Source organism: Ischnura elegans, chromosome 7 (genome assembly GCF_921293095.1).
Source record: "Ischnura elegans chromosome 7, ioIscEleg1.1, whole genome shotgun sequence".
NCBI lineage: Eukaryota > Metazoa > Arthropoda > Insecta > Odonata > Coenagrionidae > Ischnura > Ischnura elegans.
In genome coordinates, this window is record NC_060252.1 from 20,965,001 (window position 1) to 20,986,528 (window position 21,528).

General features: G+C 39.0%; 1 protein-coding gene across 4 annotated transcripts in view; it reads left to right on the top strand.

Moving 5' to 3' along the window:
- The window catches only part of LOC124162933, a 243,216-nt gene that overhangs the window by 203,018 nt on the left and 18,670 nt on the right, over window positions 1–21,528 (top strand). For all 4 annotated transcript variants that reach the window (XM_046539679.1, XM_046539681.1, XM_046539680.1 and 1 more), the window contains exon 4: window positions 20,512–20,960. In XM_046539679.1, the coding sequence (XP_046395635.1) occupies window positions 20,512–20,960 (449 nt within the window). The remainder of the gene's footprint in view (window positions 1–20,511; window positions 20,961–21,528) is intronic.

The following is a 21,528-nucleotide window of genomic DNA, read 5'->3' on the forward strand; positions in this document are numbered from 1 at the left end:
TATTTATTTTTTCTGGAGTGTTGGTCGGCGTTTAGTGAATATTCTTTTGTTCTCAGTTCAGAATTCCGCCACTTATCATGGGAATATTGCAGGCTGAAATAGTAGTAGTAAATTAGAAAGAGAAATATTTTGACTGTTTTTTCATGTGTAAGCGTTGGTCGAAACAACTCTAAGAAAAATTGACGGCTGGTAAAAATAACAGATCGGTAATTTGAAAGTGTTTTGTTAACGCTTAAATATTGTGATGTTGGAAGAGAATGACAGCTTTCAAGATCGGAAGGGAGCGTCCTGTAATCAACCTGACGTTTAAAGCACCCTTTCTGCGTTCTGAGTTTTTAGTGAAAGAAATGCTCCAATTTTTTAACTTTTTAATTTGCACCCTTTTTTAGGTATATTTATTCTTTGAACTAATAAGTCTTGTGATTTTATATGTTAAGGCGAGTTTTCCGTAAATATTTCTAAACTTTGTCCAATGTCTGCCGTTGGAAGTTTTTGGGTTTAGAGAAATGTCCATTGCTGTTTCGACAAATGAAATATAGTCACATGAAGTTATTTAGCTTTGCTCTAAGTGCATTTTAATGATTATGTACCTGTTATAATGCATATGCTGTTAATATTATGGCCAATATTCGAATATTTCTGTCCATGGGAGTACAAATGAAATCGATTCATTGTATGAATGTGTTTATATTAATATTTTTTAAAGATAAATTGTGCAGGAATGTTTATGATATACTTCTTTTTACGATGTACCTTTTACGTAAGTGACAAACTTTGCTGTTATCATTCTTAAATTTTCGTGGAGGGTTGGGGTAGATATAATACTTATGTTTATTCTTAAGGTTTTGCTTTTTTGCTGAAAAAAACTCTGACATAAATCGACTGGTGTAATGATACACAAGTTCACAAATTTCAGAAAAACTATGTTGCGACCTTGACACATAGAATGGACGAAAAAACTAGATAAATAATGTGTACATTGCACGAGTTCACTTCAATTCTCGTATTTTTAATGAATTAACTATTATTAATTTTTATGTTTTAGGATTTTAATTTCCCCATTTTTATCTGATTAAGCCAGAAATAATGTTGTTCTCTAAAAAAAATACAACCTGTGACAGGCGTCTCTTTGCCAACAGAGTGGCACTCATTCTCTTTAAGTTCATTAATGCATTAGGATCACTTTACAATCGGTTTATCCCGTATTAACGTCATTGAGTCACTCACTCAGTACTTCGAATGTTCCCCCGTATTCTACGCCGTAAATCCTGAACATGCTCTGTATTTTCATGGCCTATTTTAGTGTGTTCGAATGAGCAAAGTGTATGTTGTCGACTTTTTTATACGGCTCGTAAATTTCAGTCGCTCACTCCCCCACCCTAGTTTCATATCAACATCCACCAGATGTTGCGAGAGGCGTGATTATTGTCGGAGCGGAATTCATGGAAGCTTCCTCCATATTCCTCGTCGCTCCCGTAAGCCCGCGAGCAATTTATTGCTCCTCATGGGTTCATTAAGGCGTACGCAATCTTCCACCTCTTCCTCCGTGATTAGGCGGATAAACGTTAACAAGCCATGCGCACTTGTGCGTTATAATCCCAGCATATTGTTTCGGGAAAGTAATTTTTGAACTCTTTTTAAGGTCGTGGCTTAATTGAAAGGTGAGATGCAGTCTTCTTCACATCGGGGAGGAGGAAATTAGGAAAAATGTAGGAAAAAGTTTTGTGATTTATGAACTGTCGCCACAATTAGTCTTGGTGAAGGTAGGAGATAGAAAAAAAGGAGGACAGTAAATTGGGGAAGGGAGGAGTTGCGCTACCTAATGTTCCGTAGGTTCGGTGCGCATTAAATAATCCCCTCATTTGCATCATAAAACCTACCCCCCCCTCTCTCTCTCCCGGCTCCTTTTTTTATATCATTTCCGATTAATAAACGTCCTCCACTTCGCCCCCATCCGCCCCTTTCCCCTGCCGCACTTCCATCCGGGCGACTAGCAATCCGAGCGAAAGCAACTCACCCTCGCGGCGGCTGGCCTTAAAATTATTCCATCGAAACGCTCGCCTCGTATGACAATGGGTTTATGTGAGAAGGGGGGGGGGGTCGGTAGGAGTGGGTGGGGTGAAAGGAAGGGATGTGATCATGTTGGTTGGGTATTTGGAGCCATCTGCTGACTTTTGGGGGAATTTCAGTGGGGGTGGTGCTCGCGGGAGGAATAGGGCTCGGAAGAAGGAAAGCGAGAGAAATAGATTTTTTGCGTCGTGGGTTCATCCCCAATGCTACTGCCATCCACCGCGCCATGGTTTTTGCAAAACGCTCCCATTCACTTGCCCAGCCTGCTCAATCGACGCGTGGGTCTTCTCGGGCTCTCTACCGGTTAGCTTTTTCAATGGATCCAATTCCCTCCATTCTTTGATGATGCAGCCTACATAATGGACGTGGAGACATCTACATACTACCCAGTTAGCATCCTAAATAAGGCGTGTGACAGGGGATGTTAGGACACCAGCCGTCTTCTTAATTAAAGCAAATGCTCAAACAAATGACAAACAGACTGCTCCTTGGTGAGAGAGATTTTCCCATTGAATCACATGAATTGCAATGAGAAAAATTCCCCTGGACCGAGAATCGAACCGAGGACCATTGACTTTCCGGGGCACTGCGGAAACTACTACGCCATCCTGGTTCTTTAATTGTCATGGCGATGTAAGGAAGCTATACTGATGTTCATTCATTGTATGCGGGTATTACAGGAAAAATCGGAGCTGAGATCTTGTGCAGACCTTGCGTCCTTATTTTCAATAAATTCAGTTTAATATTTTCTTGAAACGGACGTTGATTCCCCTTTGTTTTCTCCCCACTGCAGCACCATTTCACTTGTATTTACTGGGTGTTATTTTAAGATCTTACTTTGGAAAGTTCATGTTGATGGAGATGCTCATGGCCAATTATCGATTGGGATATCAGGGAATAGAAATTTTTGAAGGTATTGCTTACTTATTATTTCTATGTCGGCAGTAATTTAGAATTTATTTCGTTTTCAAACATTTCCAACCCCTGATAACGAATTTTGGGGGAGTTTAAGTTTTCTCGCTCCCGGGAAAGGTGAGCTCATCTCTCGGGATTATTCCTTCCGCCACACCGCCGTTCCTCGACCTCTTGCCTTGCAATCCCCAATCGAAGCTAATGCTCTTGTCGTTTTACGGTATGGAAATTCCTTTCGCCTCAAAGCCGTTTGGGGAGTGTGGAAGCATTTTATTTTTTGTGAAGGGGGAATTTTCTCCGAATTAAAAATTGGAAATTGTGCTTTGAGTCTCTCTTGCGGCAGCTGCTCAAATGATCTTAACCCGGCAGTCTTTGGCGTGATTTTTCGTCGCAAGTCTTATGTGAGGTTATTTAGGAAACGTCGCCTTCATTTCAGATAAATTTTCGTTGCCTCGGTTTCTCGATGACTTGCATGACTCATACAGATTCATTTTACTTTTTGTGTTCATGTATTTCGTTACGTGTGCTAAAAAAGCACCTTTGTGAAATTAAAATCAAGTTCGAAATAGGATTCCTGCGAAAGAATGCAATTTTGGATGCGATTCGATATCAATACGATTTTACAGTTTTTTTTTCATGTTGATAAATTTTATGCGAAAAATTGGTAAAACAAGCTCGCCATAAAACATGCTCATAGCGAATGGTAAACATTTTTCCATCCTCCCATTAGAGCCACTTCTTAGGTGATTGACAGGGGATAGCTAATCACTAGCATGCAGCAAGTACCCCATATTCGCAATGAATTGTTGTACAAATTTTGATGATTGCACGCACCTACGCATTTATTAGCAAAGCATCTATAAATAATATTCACTTGGCGTAGAAGTTTAAATTTGCTAAAGGATGGTAATGGAAAGAAGTGGATCCTGAATAGATGAAATATATTTTTTTTAAAGAGTTAATAATTGCCTTTATTTGCATATACAAACTTGGTGATAAGGCGTCCCTATTTTCAAGAAATGCAGTTTTATATGTTCTTGAAACGAATTTTGCGTCCCCTTTGTTTTGTCCTCATTTCAGCATATTTTTTTTACTGGGTGCTATTTTTTGATCTTTCATTGGATAGTTTATTTCAGTGGAGTCGCTCATTGCGGAGTAGTGATTGGAGAATCAGGTCATAGAAATTTTTATAGGTATAGCTCACTGATTACTTCTCCGGAGGGAGTAATTTAAAACTTATATCGTTTTAAACTTACCGTTTTCCATTTTCCATTCTCCCTCCAACCCTCCCTAACGACTTTTAGGTGTCAGATGTAGAGAATCGATTCTAATTTATCAACCCGGCTCTCCTCCTCGCACGGGAATATTACGCCTCTAATTCTGCATGCTGCGCCTGCTTCGAATTTTAAATTCCTATTTTTTATTCTCTCGCGTGCCTGTTTTTTTTTACGTGCTTCGTACTTTCGGAAGCGAATTTGATTATGCCTCCTGATTAAAGCAGGGCGTATCAGGAAAGGGTCGAATTTATTTTTTGGCCGAACCAATTTTTGCGCTTTCCTTATTATTGTGTGTTCGTTATATTCGTGTGTGCGTTATCAGCCTTTCCTCTTTTGAAAATTTTTTCTCGCGCTTTCCATGTAGAATGGATTGAAGCCTAAAAAGTCCGACGCACTGTGGAGTCTAAATTATGATACTTATTTAGAAGTTTAAAATAATTACTGGGAGAGGTTTAGATGGACAACGGAACTAACAAATACAGCATGCTATACAAGAATTGACGTTGATTATTTTATTATTAAGTCCTGATTATTTTAAGTTATGAATAATGTAAAATCTAGTAAGTCGATTTTAATTGATGCTGTAATGATGTGCGGTGTTCGCGCGGTTAGATTGCTATTTTATTCGTTTACAATAATGCCGGATTGACAGAAAAAATTGTTGTCGTGCAATTTTTGAGTATGGTTTAAAATTTGCATGGTTTAAATGTGGAAATAAATTTTCTTCTTAGATTTTGATGACCGGATATGACGCCGGTGTCAAAATTCATAAATCCGGGATGACAGAAATCCGAAAATTCATAAAATCATTGTTTAATATTCAATTTTCAATCACTGTACATTTATTCATTTTCTCCTCCAAGTATAATAAACACAACATTTTTTCGCTACTTCTCGTATGAGTGTTAGTTTTTAATAGGGTTGTTTCCTATTATTTTTTTATTGCCTAAATCGAAAGGGTATTACTCCTGGAGTGCGTATTTCACGCTTTTAGAGTTTTAAATGACGATATCTAGTTTTCGCGATTAAATGAAGAGTGAAAAGTTTCAAGCGCGCGAAAACGCGACGGCTAAGTATACTAGCTAAGTTAATACTACTATCCCCTGATACTAAAACTGCGATTCAAAACAAACGCTTTTTAAATTTTATTCATCTTTACATGAATATAATTTTCAAAGTGTAACTGTCGCATGCGTAAAATAACGGTCTCCTCACTGGAATCGTGGCAACTCTAATTTTCCTTATGTTTGAAAAGTAGTGGTACTTAAGGGTGATTTGCAGAAAAATGTGGAATAATCATTTTGGCTGTCAAAGTCAATTGATCATTCCTCTTCCTTGTTTATTCGTAAAAGTGGACTGGGAAGCAATGCTAAGAGAGTACGAATCGCTTGGAAACCTGTTAGATCTCGATACCATGTATTTGCGTGGTTGGAGTTCAATTTCCTATGCCGTGTGAATTGAGCCAAAAACGTTTATTTACGCAGGTAAGAATATAAACGCAGCTCACTTGAAAAATATATATTACTTATGAAGGATGTAAGGTAAACGAAAAACCGAATGTATTATTATCGTATAGAAGAATTGAAAATATTTCTCCTTAATTTCTTATGTTTTACCACGTTTTTATGGACTCAAAATTTTAAAGGCAAAATTGGGAAGCACTGCATAAAACAGTTGACTTTGTATGCAGTCACGCGCACGGGCTCAAAGTTATATACACCGATAATGAAATTGGGAAACTAATATTTCAAAAGATAAAAAAATTGATCTAGAAAGCCACGTTTTTATTGAAACTAAAAAGAAGAAAATATCACAATGAATTAAAAAAATTGTTTAAAAAAAACACGTTTTTATTCGAACTAAAAAAATGGTCCAAGGTCACACGCTTAAAATTTTTTTTCAATAAAAAAAAGACCTTTTCAAAACCAAAAACGTGGTGCGCAGCAGTGTCAGCCTCTTAAATCACATTCTTTATCCTTATATATTCATTACATTACTACAATTCAAACGTCAAGTACATATGTGGTGATGAATTTATATCACTCCTATGTCAGTTGTACGGCGAATGCGCTCCTCGTTTTTGGTTTTGAACTTGGAGTCTACTTTTTATTTGTAAGCGTGGCACTTTTGGCCAAGGGAGCGTGGTTTTAGTATTTTCTTCTTTTTGATTCGAATAAAAGCGTGTTTAAAAAAAAAATAACTCGTCAATTTAGCATTTTAGCATTTTACATCTGCAATCACGAAGCGCATTACCACTCTGGGGACAATAATGTGTTGATGATAATAATTGCAAGATATCGCTTTTGATTCACTGCTATTGCAATCAAGTTGGACGCAAAACTAAGTTTCTACAATGGAGTGATTTTTAATTAAATGATATTTACTTTCTTTTCCCGTAATCCCTTCCAGTTGTACGTAGTTCCATGTCGCCATGGAAGTGGTCTCAATTTTCTCTCTGTTGTAGCTCTCATTCTCCCCATCCAACTATATTTAGAGCTACTCTCGCCGCGTCCCGCTCCTAATTCAATTTTTATGTCAGAAACAGTGGCAGCGCTGGGTAGTCCCATCTTCCCCGCGGACTAAATCGCTCCTCGTCCGCAAACTCAAAACCATTTCCCTTACCTTTGATATATTTATATTGCGCTGAACAGGTGTGGCGGACGGAAGGAGGAATAAAAAGAAAAGCTTTGTGGGAAGCGTTGCGAGTGAGATGACCGACCCTTTCCGAGCACGCATGTGTGCTTAATAAATAAAGCGTAAATTGGCAGAAGTAAGTGAAAAGGGACGGAAAACCATGCTGCAGTCTTACTGTCGACATGAAAATGATGTACTGTTGCACTTCAAACATTATTACCTTGTGGCGAATATTTCTCGGGTTTGCAGCCAGGTCAATACTTTTATACAGCCTTGAGGATGGGAGACAAGTCGTCTCCCGAAACGTCGGCTTGAATAAAAGCATTAACCTGGCTGCGAGCCCAAGAAATATTCGTCAGAAGTATTCACCGTGAAAAATTTAAATCGTTTTTTATTATCACCTTGGTTTGTCAGCGCAACACCATCATTATGTGCGTATTGTTTAAATATAGCATTTTTGTTATTTTTTATTCTATTTTGTTTCCGTTTTGGATACTTTTTTGCACATTTTTACAAAGATAATGATGCTACTGGGGAATAGCGCATTCCGCGTACCATAAAATTATATGATTTCTCAACTTCGTTAATTTTGGAAACTCAAATGGAAAGAAGTCAGAAAACTAGAGCAGTTATATTTTACATTTACACTCGAGCCGTTATATTTCATATTTTTGTTTATTAGATAAGTGGTTTGCCTGCTTCTTTATAACAGTTACCTCTGACCTGTAGAAAATAATAATAATAATAATATTCGTAATCATTTGCACTTTTTTCAGCCTAATTTGTTTGTGCACTTTATTTTCCCTCGCGTCTACCTCCTCGTACCTTGAGGCTCATTCCCATCTTTGTCCTCGTTTATTATGTTCAATTTTTTCCTCCTCTGCCCAGTCCTCGTAAAGGCGGCCGAATCATCCCTTCGCGTCCCCATTTCGGCCACTCCTCCCCTTCATCTCTCTCGTTAATTACGTCCCCGTGGTGGATTCGTTCCACCGAGAACGCGCCCTTGTTCTTCCGACTCCCATTCAGTGCTCCGTGTCCGCGGTGACGACTCGTGCCTCCCCTTCGCTCGGAGACCACGGCGAGGAGATTATTACATCGAGGAGCCCCCACTCTGCCCCCTAGTAGCTTCATTTACGTTGCCTCTTTTGGCGCATTTTAATCAGTTTTATAAAAATTTCCGCAGCGGACGCTTTCCTTCCACTCGACCGGACTAGACTATTTTTGAGACGTGTTACACGTCTAATATTTTTAAAAATAAAACTTTTATCACCTTGAAATTTCCAGGGCAAACACGAGCTGCGTTCAGAAAATTACCCAAACTTAATTATTAAATATCTCGCGAGTTTGAAGAATCCGATTGCCAATTTTTTATTGTGTTGGCATACATACCCCTGAAGTATTATGAAATTTTTAATAAGTAGAAAGTATTCATTGTTTATTTTGTCTGTGGCAGAAGCAAAGGTTAGACGTGTTTTTATGACCTTGGCGGTTTTTGGCTCGCACTTCATTGCTTGTTCGCTTTGGCCAAAATCAATCCTGTAACGATGCCCTAGCCTCCATATTCGCCAGACATGGCTCCGTGTAACTTTTTCCTGATTCCAAAAAATTAAAAAGAACCTTATCCCCTCCCACTTAAATTTATTTTCAGAATATCGTGCTTCTACCCTCTATTATTTTTTCTGTGGTTCTATTTAAATGAAATGGTAGGTAATGAAATTATATTTTTTGTAATTAACGTGGAACAGTGAAATAAAAAATGATAATTATTTCATATAAAAAAATGTATAGTCGATCCGAGTCGGTCGAGAAAATACATCGAGAAAACAGCTATCGCCAATCGTATATAATAATTATATTACTTCCCATACATCAACGCATCATGTTTTATATAAGTTCTAAGCAAATTTGAGTTCTTTATTTACATTAAGGATGTTTTTACGTTGTTCAACCTTCAAAATATTTTATTATGAGAATCTGATGACGAGCTACTCACGTCATTGCGCGATTTGGCATGACGATGCAAGTTCATGACGAGCTAGACTCTTCATTATAGCTCAAGGGGTTAAAGGGTCGTCGTTTGAAAAGCACAGATGTTATTAAAGAAATCGCTGACAGAGCTAAAGACTATCCCAAAGATCGAGTTTTTGAAGTGTCTCGAGGATTGGAAGAAGCGCTGGCCAAAGTGCGTAATATCTACTGTGGACTATTTTAATGGCGACAATAATAATGTAGACGAGTAAATAAATAATAAAAAAATAAAATCCCCGTTAGTTTCCTGGACACACCTCTTAAATTAGACTTTACTCAAAAGTTTCCTGTATCTCAAATATATATTGTTGGCATCTGTGGTAATACCGAGGTAAATTTTTTAAATTAGAGATACAGAAAAATATCGACGAAGGTCTAATGTCTCCCTGAAAATTTACTAGCAATTCAATCAGCTTTAAACGAGTAATAAATACGTCATTAAAAAATAACGGTTGAGTGGTTTAGGTGTGCGCCCTATTCACCCATTATTCCCCAGACTGCATATAGGACTTTTAACCTCGGTTATATCATATTTTACGGTTTATTTTGGGCTAATTAAGATTAATTTCAGACAAAAATATCATATTCATCATGGTATATGATTTGCATAATGTTGCGTTTACGCAATGCTGGGAAAAGTCCGGTAAATAAAAATAAAGAAGAAAATTTCAAAACTTAGGTTGCATATTTTATTTTTAATCGTCTTATCTGATGATATGTTCAATAATTTTCTGCGTGGAATTAAGCGTAGAACTTTTCACAACATATGTTATCTTTGATTTTCACACTCGACATCTTCGCCGGGAATTAAGTTCCACTGATAAATCACTCATGGTTTTAATGTTAAATACATTCATTTTATTTTTAAAAATTAGCAATGAGTTAAAATTAAGCAATTCACGGAAAATTAGCTTCCCGGACGTAAATGATATTATTTTGGACGTAAATGAAAAAAACAACGTGGACGGGACGCCATCTGTCATTCGTCTGGATGGATAGCCGCGAACTGTCGCGCGCGTACTATTAAAATTAAGTTGATCAGTTTCTTAACGGACTCAACGACTTTTTCGGAGTTCACGTTTTCATTCCATTTTTTTATCCATGTTATTTTTCATCTCATGGTTCCTTCATCCATGAATCACGGTTAGAAGTAATGGTTTCAGAAGCGCATTAAACACTAAAACAAATGACTATAGTAAGACTCTGCGGATTCCTAAAACTTTGCACTGATTTTCGCGTTAACTCAAAATTGATCCCACCTACACGCTAATTGTCCTGCTAGTTTCACCCTGTTCCACGTTAATTTTTTCTACGAATGCCATGGGGACAATATGGGTACTGGAATGTCACAAATTGTTGGCCTTGAAGACTTTTACCTACGCGATCGAGTTTTTAAATCCCCAAAAAAACCTATTTTGGCTGCTCAGAACTTTCTCGTAATTTTGAGGCGACCAAATTTTAACACTTGAATGTAAACTTCATTTATGAAATTTTAAAGTAGGAAAATATCACTCATTCAATCAATTAGTGATTCAACTCGAAGATTATTAAGGTTAGGTGAGTGTGGAGCTCAACCCGGATAAGACCGAAGGCGTGTGAACTTTACACAGGGTATATGCTCCCCACGGATGATTTATCGAGAATTTTTTTTCTATCAATCGGGCTTAAGATATTAAGTTTCGGTGATAAATTACCGAACGCCAATTACTATACTTGCAAATGGGTACTCCCATTGTTAACGACCCTTCCTCATCCAAGCTGGCTGCTATTATCCGCTCCGTCTCACGAACTCCTTGCGTCTTCTGTTCCGTCCCCGACTGCACGACCCCCTTCTTCCCCCGACCTTCCTCAACGCATCCCTCACTACCCCTATGCCTCCACCGTCCCCCTCCACTCTTTCTTCCAATGATCCATCGCGTGTGGTCCGCGAGAGCAGACTGTGCTTCCCTCCATCAACCGTGCTCGAGCGATGTTGGCTTTTGTCAAGCTTTATCAACTCCAATAATTGGAAGCGTGCCCTCCCGCGTTCCCTGCGGTCAATGGCCTTCCGCTGCAGACCTCGTGCATAACGGATTTTCCCTGACGGTGCACAGTGTGTCGCGGAAACCCATTTTTGTGGACGAAATTCCAAAAATGATTCCAATCTGAGCGAAATTATGCATTTATGGCCGCTTTCGGTGGCGGAACACAAAACCGAATCAAAAATTTTTGATAGCGATAAAAAATGCAGCTCATTTTGGTGCAACAATGTAAAGCCGCATGCACTTTTCAAGGATCGAGGTAACAAAAGCAATGCAACAATTAAAGCAGGTAGTTATCCAATATGGCCTTTTAATCAGCCTTCCTTCTCGACTATGTCCTATTCTCTGTCGAACACTTCTGTAATGTATTCTGATATTCTTTCATGAAATATATTTTAATTTAAGAATCTTCTCCTTTTGTATCGATTGATACTGTTTCTTCTTTATCAGACGCTATTTTACCAGAGGCTGTTTAAATATTGCTACAATGTGACTACTCAGATAAAATGACGATTTTCTTCGTAAGATAGATTGAAATGAGCACGGATATTTACTAAGAATGTTTTGTCTATTTCACTTTTGAGTTTTTTCTTTAACGCATGCCTATGCATTGGCTTTTGGTCGCGTGGCGGAGTCTCTTGTTTCCCTACGTGAGGTAGGTAGGCCAAGGAAGGACAATTTTTTGTATGAAATTAATTATAATAATAATTTAATCTATCTATTGAAATGCATGATATCCCAGGGATCGACAGGAATCTCATTTTTAGTTATAAATTTATGCAAGCATTCAGTGACCAAAAATAATTTGACACTACGTTTTCATAATGTAAACTTATATTAGTATTTTTTTTTAAATATGCGTCCGCATGTCGATAATAAACTTTTATTGAATACGTTTTACGGCTCTAGAAACAGCTAAAATTTTCGATCTCTATTTTCCTTTGAAGTAAGATGTCGCTACTGGTTTCGCTGCACACTCGCTTCAACTCGAATTCGTCGGCGGTAGTAACTTCAACAATGGATTGCGCTTACATGTCTTTATTTTTTTATCGGAAGATAGCGTGTTTAAACGTATCATTAGCTGCTATATTCAGCTCAACAATCAAAGTATAATATTTCGAGATTTCATTTTTTTGTATTTTGGCCGCGAAGTTGGGTTTCTGCAGCAAAGTGCGACGCCTTGAGGACCCGAGTTAATCTCGGGTAACTTGAACGTCGTTGAAGTTGTGCGTGCGACGTTTTTGAAAGAAGCCTTGTCTTGCTGGAGAAGACCGAACTATGACTTTGCTCGAAAGTATTTGTCAGTTCAAGTCCACGGGAAGCAAGAACTTAAGCTGATCTCCGCTCACCGCGGAGTTTCATGTCTCCATTTCCCCGCTTTGTCGGTTGGGGAATTCTTTGATTTTGTCTCAAAGTTTATTCAAGTATTGCGTGGGAGGAAATTGCGCTACTGGAAGTAAAGTGTGCATTTTCGGTAATTCTATCCATTGCAACCTCAGGTTTTGCCGCTACCAGTTTTAAGAAACAAGCCGGAGTGTGAGTGATTTTATTTGATTCATGTCTTCCCTTTTGTAAGTTAGAAAAAAATTCAAATGATGTCTCCGAGACATTTAGCAGATAAATAAAAAAGAGGACAGCTGTTAACTGCAACTGCTGCTTCGGATGAATTATGTTAATGAACCACAGTTGGGTATCAGTTTAAATATCTCCCGACTTATCGCTTTATTTTCTATTGAGACAGCCATATGTGAGGGAGTTGGGGCGCAGGGGTTTAGTGGCCCTCTCCGAAACGAAGAAAATATTTAGTAAACAAACATTCTAAATCCGGCCCTTTACGGTTGTTGTAGTGCTTTCTATCCGTTTGCGACAACTATTATACTTTTTTGATGTTTTAATTTCACGTTTATTTGAAATACAAAATATAATGAGGCATGCATATTAAGAGTGACATGACTTAAATTTGAATCGATCTTCCTACCTCCTCCTCCTCCCACGAAGATTTATTCCGTAAATATATGCTACTGAGTTACGAAAAATGTTGCTTGTTTGAATGTAAGGCTCGTCTCGACGTAGTATTTTACTCTCAGGCTATGCCGTGCTGGTTTCCTGTCGTAGTGGTGCTTGGCTCGCTTGTATTCATATTGTTAGAGATGCTTTCTCTCATCGGAACTAAAACTTTATCTCTATGTATTACATCATTTCGATTTATATCTTTTCGTTCTGGCCATATTTCCCGAAAAGACCGTCCGGTTATGCTGGTTTAATATTGTGCCACTTGGGATGCCAGTCGGGTCACCCATCATCCTGCAACTACTGCAGAGTTTAATCCTTTAAAGGCCGAACTAACTTATCAACTGATTTTATTTTATTTTTTTGTATAAACTATTTATTTTACAAATAATTAAGAAACATGAAATAAACCCCGAAAATTTTTTAAATGCATTTTCAAACATGTTCCCAATTGGGACCACGCCAAAAAATTATGCTATCGCTTGCAAAATAAATAAACACTTGGCGAAAAAACTAAGTTTAACAATTTAATGTATAGATTGATAATTTTAAATAAATGAGCATTTGTTACTGGAGAGTGAGTGTGGGGGAAAATATCGAATAAACCGTATACTCTCTTCAGAGGTGATGAAAAGAACCAATTTTGAATAAGTATAATTAACGACCAATGCGTACTTTAGTCATGCGATTCACTTCCATACTTTACTTAAATAACAAAAGCTATAAAAGTAATCACAGATACGAAGCATAATTTTCATGATTTTTTATGAATTTGTTCCCAACTGGGAATATTGAATTGTAAACGGTGGGCGCAAGGCATCACTCGCTTTTTGGTGTCCCAGCGTGCAGTGCGGCGTGCGCTGAAGGGGCGAGGGCGAGGGAGTCCCTTCACTTCGTTGTGAGGTGCCCGCCTCGGGCCCGGGAGAAGCAGTCTCTGATACCCCGAAGTTAAGGGAACTGCCCTGGGAGAATGTGGCGATGCGTGGCATTCGTGTGTGTACGTACCTTTGCGGGGGTTTTACTCGCGTGGAAAGGCCCGTTGACTCGATATCCATTCTCATGCCTCCCCGCAGCTGGGGAATAATGTTTCTGCATCAGTCGCCCTGCTGTTATTTCGCCACGGCTCTGAGAATGTTTATCTAGCTTAACGCAAATGTCCACGCAGACTCTCAGGGTGTTAATACCAGTTTAGTGCCCCAGGAGTCCTGGTTTTTCAATTTTTCTCTCGTTGTCTTATTTTTTCAATAAATTCCATGAGTATATATGTGCAGTTGCTGTCAACACATGCGTACTGTTATACAAACTGTCCCAAGGGTCATGTGTCATTTATATGGGTAATGTAGTCGCCCCTTAAGAGAAAATGAACCTGCGTCGGAGTTGCCTTAATAGGCAATAATGTCCATCCATCCGAGTTTTGTTTCTCTCTTCGCTTGATTAAAACTTGCAAAAAAGTCAATTCTTTCAGTTTCGAAGCTATTAATGATCCTTTTTTTATCAGTGCTATTGATAAGCTAATTTAGCGATATAATAATAGAGCCAGCTTCAACTGGCCGTTACACACCTAACCTTGCTATTGAGCCCAGCATGTTTAAATCAGGGAAGTGGAGATGTTCTCTCAGTTTATTTGAAGCTCTATGATATGGTGTTCTTTTTTTTAAACTTATTTTACCCAAAATATGCCGGTTTAGATATAGTTCTTCTGTTAAACCATCAAAAAAAGCATTGCAAGCATTCTCTTATAGCTAACAGAAATCAAAAAATCAATATTACTCGGGATAAAAAAATATGGTAGGAAAATGGGGGAATCTGAGGTAATTTACTCCCTGTATAGCCTGAGATACTAGGAAAGGAGGTTCACGGTATGGTGTAGGTCCTTGCGAGAGATATATATCGTGTTCCCTGTCACATCTCGAGGTTCTTGGGTTTTAGTGCGAGTCGGATAGTTCACGAGAGAGAGATTCCGCTTTTGAGTGGGATCGTGGATTTTCGCTCGCTTGATTATATATTCAGCTTACTTCTGAGGAAGGTCGGAGGGTTGGAGTGGAGGAGTCATTTATGTCGTCGTGAGGGAAGAAAGCGCTGACAGGCCTGGAGCAAGATCCGAGGAAATAAATTCTATTCAATTATCTCCCACTGCCTTCTCTCCTTCAGCATCGTTGGACCCTCCAACCCGCCCTGCGCCAAATGTCCCCCCCCCTCTACGTAATTCTGATTTTCTCCCTCTTCGCTCGATTAACGCTTTTGTTTCCCTTAATTTTATATCTTTCCTCCCCCTCATATTTGCATCGTTTATTCATCCTTTGCTAAACTGTTGGCCCGACTTTCCTCCTCGTCGTCGGAATTAAAATTGGATTCCGAGTGTATGGGATCCTCTCTTCTGTGTAGCTGGACCGAGTCCTTTGCCGTTTCCTTTTTCGAAATAAGATTTTTAGCGGCGGTTTATTTGCTTCATCTCATTTCCTTGTTTGCCATTAATCCTTTCTTTTGCTCGGATATATGCGCGAGTTTCGGTTGTTTTTCTCCCTTTTACGAAATGCTCGGAGCCTCATTCTCTCCGCCCTACCCCGCGGTGATATTCAGCTCAGTGTCTCGTATAGGTTTTTGGAACTCCTCTTTCTATCTAATCACTGAAGTGATTTGCTTCAAAATAGCGGCAGAAAATATGGCCGGAATTGGGGTGCGCACAATGGGTAAGACTTTCTGGTGGGAAGATGCCGATTCCATTGTATTCATTATTTTTTTAAAATTTCCTACGCGAAATATCTGTTCGTAAATGTATTTATGGTCGTGAGACTTCTTCATGAGAAGAAAATGTTCTATTATTAGCGCTGATACGGTGTCGTGAGTCTCTAAACATTTCGCCGCCGATACTGGTCGATTTTTAATGGAATATACTATGATTATTTCTTAGAGAGGAATATTTAGTCTTTTCTTGAACAAGCTCTCTTTTAACGTAATAAAAACTTCAGTATGAATTGATTTCTACATCCTTTTCCTATTATATATCAGTAATGTAAATGGAACTTTAAAGATTCAAAATCAGCTCTTTAAACAGCGTGCGTGATATAAAAAAGCTGCTACCATTATAAGTCACCAATAGGATTTCACTAAGGGCCGGTTTTGTAATGTCTGGTTAGCCTTAACCGGAACACGGTACAGCCAAAACTTTAGCTGGAGAATGTTAGTAAGTTACAGTAAGTAAAAGTAGTTAAAAATAACGTTTAGTTAAATTCATAATCTCCATCACAAGGATGAGTTAACTCCATTTTTCATGCTTCGCAAAATTTTAACCAGACATTATAAAAACGGCCTTTGGAGACTAAAAATCTCGATACAATTTATTACAAGATTTTTTCAAAAAGAAATATTTTTTATTTAATGGCTTTTCTCTATTTCGCAGCATTTTATTTTTCGGGGCATAAATGTAGTCCTAGCTCAAAGATAGTCATCGTCACATAATGATGGCATCATTCGTCGACATCTTGTTTTCGACAACCTCGACAATTTATTTTATATTTCTTTAGTGGGATGCGGAATGTTATTTTGTTACTTTAAGTTTGAAACGGAACACCACTGTGCAAATGAAAGTAGTTCTTAATTTATATCTTATTTTGTTTGATAACAAGACCTTTTGTGAGCCAACGTAAAATAATATATAATGGAAACGACTATTTTCAGCTTTCTCTCACAAAAAATTGTTTTTGGGTGTTCCTCTTATAGTTTACTTTTATAAGGTACTCGTGTCTTCGTAGTCTTAACTTGAAGGAATTTTATTCTACGTGATTTTTTCGTTAGACGATGGTAGTTTCGCTCGTCGGGAGCGTGGAGGCTCCTTTCCTTGCTGCATATTGTTAGTTTTTTCTCGCAGCGAGCGTCTTCGTTAATCGGAACGTTTGTATTTACGAGTGCCATGAATTTCCAAGGTGCTCTCCAGGGCTTTCAAGTGCCCCACCTTATAGCCTATATTCATAAAAATGCTCGTGTTCCTGGGGTCGTGAAGTGTTCCTTTTTTCTTCCAAATTTTGTACGGAACAATTGCCCCTTTTATGATTATCACGTCCCGCGTTAAACAAACGACCCGCTATCGGGGCAATTGAGGTCTTGTTTGTTACTGCATTCACATCGTTTGGTAAAAATATTTGGAACATAATATCTTTCTTAATTTTTTTATTTTATAAGTGTTTTAACAATTCTTTTTTTTAGAATAAACGTTCGCGATGAATGTCTAGTTTTTCGCTCTTTTTGTTTGAAGGGAAATAAATGTTTACAGTAAAGCACGAAAGTGTGTCCGTTATTGGAGGAAAATATGGATTTTCTTCTGTTTGCACCCTTTATTAAGAGTGTCCGCTGTTTGGATGTGTTAGTACCATAAAGTTCAATGTTCTGTCGCCGAGACATAAAAATCTGTGCGTAAATGGGAGGTGCCCGCTATTTGGAGGTATCCGCTCTTTGGAGGTATCCGCTCTTTGGGGGTATTCGCTATTTGGAGGAATCCGTCGTGCGAGGTTTTGACTGTATGGTTTATGCACTTCGCCCGCCTCATTTCTTTCTCTCTCTTCCGTAGCTCACATTTGTTTTCTTGGTAATGATCCACCTGTTCTGCGGAGTGCGCTCGAAGCAAGCAGTGATCGTCATTTGTCAGAGCTACTACCCTCCCCTCCTGCTGCAGGGATATGGAAACCGATGAAGATGTTTATCGACCCATTCTCCCCAGCTCCTCCCGTCTCGTCGCACGGAACGAAACTACACAATGTGTCTTTGCTTGAGCTTTTGTGTTGAGCTCTCCGAATGGTTTTAACTCATTTTTGATCCCATATCATTCCGGCTTTTCTCATTATCTAAGCTTTTCTGGGGAGCCGGGGCAAAGTTTACCGCTTGCTGCTCGCGAGGAGATCTCGTTCATTCGACTTCCGTTTTGGCGTTTCAGACTCAATTATTTCCAAGTCGCTCGGGCCAAAGTTTCGCCCTAATGCGAGGGAGGGCTCAACTTTCTCAGCGAGCGTGTTCTGGAGACGAAACAACTGGAATGTTAATTACCTTTATTTATATTTCACGCTTGTAGCAAGTTAGATTGGTTAGAATTTTATGTGTATGTGACTCGTTAAATTCGAGTTTTAATACACTGCCTCATAAAATGTATCCACATTTAAAGTATGTTTACTCTTAAGTACCTGAAACGTTTTACTTGAATATAAAACGGATACTTCTTCTGCATCAATGGCGTAACTATGGGAGGGTGAGGGGATATATCTCCCCCCTCCCCAAAGCCTCAGAGAAATCAAAAAAAGTATTTAAAAATCTTGTCTGGATTTACTACAAAATAAATGCATCTGCTAAAAGTTGAATTTTAAGAGCCAAAATGATGTAAAATGCATTTTCAGGCATGATATTTTTTAAAAAATTTCCTGAACTCCCCTTTTCCTGGGGGGGTAGCCCCCACTAACCCCTCTCATCCCCCACAAAGCCCCCTTACCATCCCATATTCCTAGTTACGTCACTGCACTGCATTATCCTGAATCTATGAAAAATTGAAATGTCTTGATTAAGTACCTTTTGGTTTTATCCACGTGATTTCATTGTGGGACTGATGTGAACGAGTATACTTTCTAAAAAATTGGCTTTCTCTCTTTTATATTTTATGCTAAGGATATGTAGATTCTACTCCGCAAGCCTGTTGTTCGGACACCAGCCATTTGCAAAAAAGGAAGGTGCTTGTTGGGGTGATTCGTCTTTTGAGTTCGCTTACGATTTATTAAGTCCTTCATTGTTCGGGGAAGAGCCAATTCCGAATACATGCGGCAAAATATCTCTCGTGGTTTCCCATTTTTGTCGGATGTAAAAGTATGTACGATGAGGTCCTGAGTTGTTGTTGTACGTGTCGCTCTGAAAGACCCATTCTCATTAATGCTCGGGCATTTTTCTTTTGCGGTAATTACGACGGGGAACGGCGTGAGGTGAAGCGACAACGGGCAGTGCAAACTAAGATTTTTCCAAAGGCCCTCTTCGTCTCTTTCATTCATGACATTTTTCAATTAAAAAAAAACTGAGAAAATCATTCTAATGCCAATTTTTGGTGCACTCTGTGTACTTTTGTAATCAATGTAGCACTTTAAATTTCTACAAAATACTGCGGAGTGATTAAACTCACGCACGCGCAAATTCTATCCACGTCTTTGGATATTTATGACCAGGCCAAGGACCTATGAACGTGCAAATGTCTATTAACTTGTCCAGTGGGTATTCACCCGGCTGTAATCACCGCTGAACACAACACTGAATAAGAATGATAATTTATGTCCCTGTGTTATTCTTCCAATAAGTCACCTAACTTTATGAAACTACGACAGATATTGGAACTTAACCTAGTTTTTCCTATCAATATGCTATGCCTACGTCAAAATTAAATTCATTAACTCGTTTTTTTTAGAAGTTATACTAGAATTTTCGCTCAAAATAGCACTGGAAAACGAAGTGGAAAAGTATTTTCAGTGAATATTCAGCAGTTGAAATTATGTTACTTACTTAAAAGGCTCGCTGCTTAGTAATTGAAAAACTGTTGGTTTTCCAATAAAAATGCCTATAAATTCGTCCCCTTCTAGATCTTTCAAAATGGGTCCCATTAACCCCTGTATCATCAACTCTGTTGTCAGGAAAAATATGGATGGCACTTTAAGCTATATTGGATCCAAGTTAATTCTATCCACCGACGTGAAAATTGGAAAACGCAAATTTCGCTTGTTGTAAATTTTTTTTTAACGTGAGAGTATCCCATCATGTCTGGTATCAAAATAAGTGCGACCGCTCGGGATTATATTGTGGTGGTTTTCCCTTGCCTTCCATATCTAAGTAATGTAGCTGCTTAAGTAAATTTTACAGCGCCTGTAGTGAAATATGTGTCACTGTACCGACCACTATGGTCTCTCCCTTCACGCATATGAAAAAGAGCTGCCGCCCTGTCCCCTGAGTAATGGGAGGCCTAATAGACGGCGACATCCTAGTGCCAAGTCACTGCTCATTTAAAAGACCGTTAAACCTTGGAATGCCGTCGCTTTTGGTAAACCACTGTTTATTCGACGAGTTAAATCGCTTATCTCTCAACAAACCTTCTATTTTTTTACGTAGGCCCGCCTAAGCCTGGACGATCTTGAAAATTCAATATAACTATTATTGTGGGATAAACATCGTACCCGGGAAAAAAATCGGACCCGATGAAGTATCGACTCCATATTTTTTTATCGGATTATACATCGTGATATTTTATTGGCAGGCAATTTTTATCTGATGGCATCTCGTGACCTGGAGGTGATTTAATTCGGAACCGATAAATATATCGGGCCGACTGTACTGGACAATCCTTGATCACCAATATCCGAAACTCTATATCCGATCCGCAATGAATTTGGATATCATGATATCTCACCATGTATCGATATATCTCCCTGGCCTAGACCCAAGGTTCGAAATCCGGTGGTGTGGCTTTTAGCTTAATTAGTGTGTTGAAAATTAATGATTAATCATAATTGATGATTAATTCGTCCGTCCCTTCTTTCTCATTTCAGAAATTCATCCTTCAGAAGTTACGAAATGACATGCTGGCAAATGGACTGACGAAAAGCGGTAGTGTCAATGACTCTGTCGCTAGGAGACCCAACCCCATCATCACCGTCAACGGATCCACAGCACCCTCCCTGGGCAGCTCCCACGGTGGCCACCTGCACAACCATCCGTACGTGTCTCCGGTGAAGCACAGGGCCCCGGGCGTGTCCATCGGGACCGAGACGATCGGGTTGGCAGCCGTGGGCCGGGAGAATCAGCCTCCCAAGGCGAACGGAAACTTCGCGGCGCCATCGGAGGCGTCGTCGCCTTTAGGGGGAAAACTTGCGAATGAGGGACCTCCTTATTTGCATCGACCGCACCCCACGCCTCCTCCTCCTCCGAATCCATCCATTGCCAATCGTCAGCGGAGCCGATCGCCTGTAGGCTGCAGTCCACAGCGGTTGGATGCCAGGTAATATGCTCATTCAACAATTTTAATTTGATCAGGGTGACCGGTGACCGGGGAGAATCGGGAATTGTGCGTGAAATTTTAGTCTCTGGGATTATGCATGAATCATTCATGAATATTTGCTCTAAAGTGGAATTTCATAATATTTTTCTACAGATTCATTTCACATAAAATTTTGCCGATTCAGGGCCCATTTTCACTTTAAATTATGACGAATTTCTTTAGGTGCCAAATGGTACATTCGTAAATTTAGTATAAAATTTCTGTTACTAAGTGTAAGTCTTTAAATTAGGATTGTGAAATAAGGCATATAATATTGTTTAAAATTATTGAAGTAGTTTAGGTGTTTTAAAATTCCTATCTTTCGCAGTAATCGCATGAGATTAACGTGAAAGTTCGTAAAATTTCCTTAGAAAACTTGGAATTATGCATGAATTTTCCTGCTTTGATTGCCTGGACTCCCTGTCTATCGTCACTTGTTACAGTGTTTGAACTATAAAGACACCAATATTTTTCCGTTTTTTGATTCGTCTCCTACTTCTAGAGCTAATCGAGGAGGAAAATTGATGGG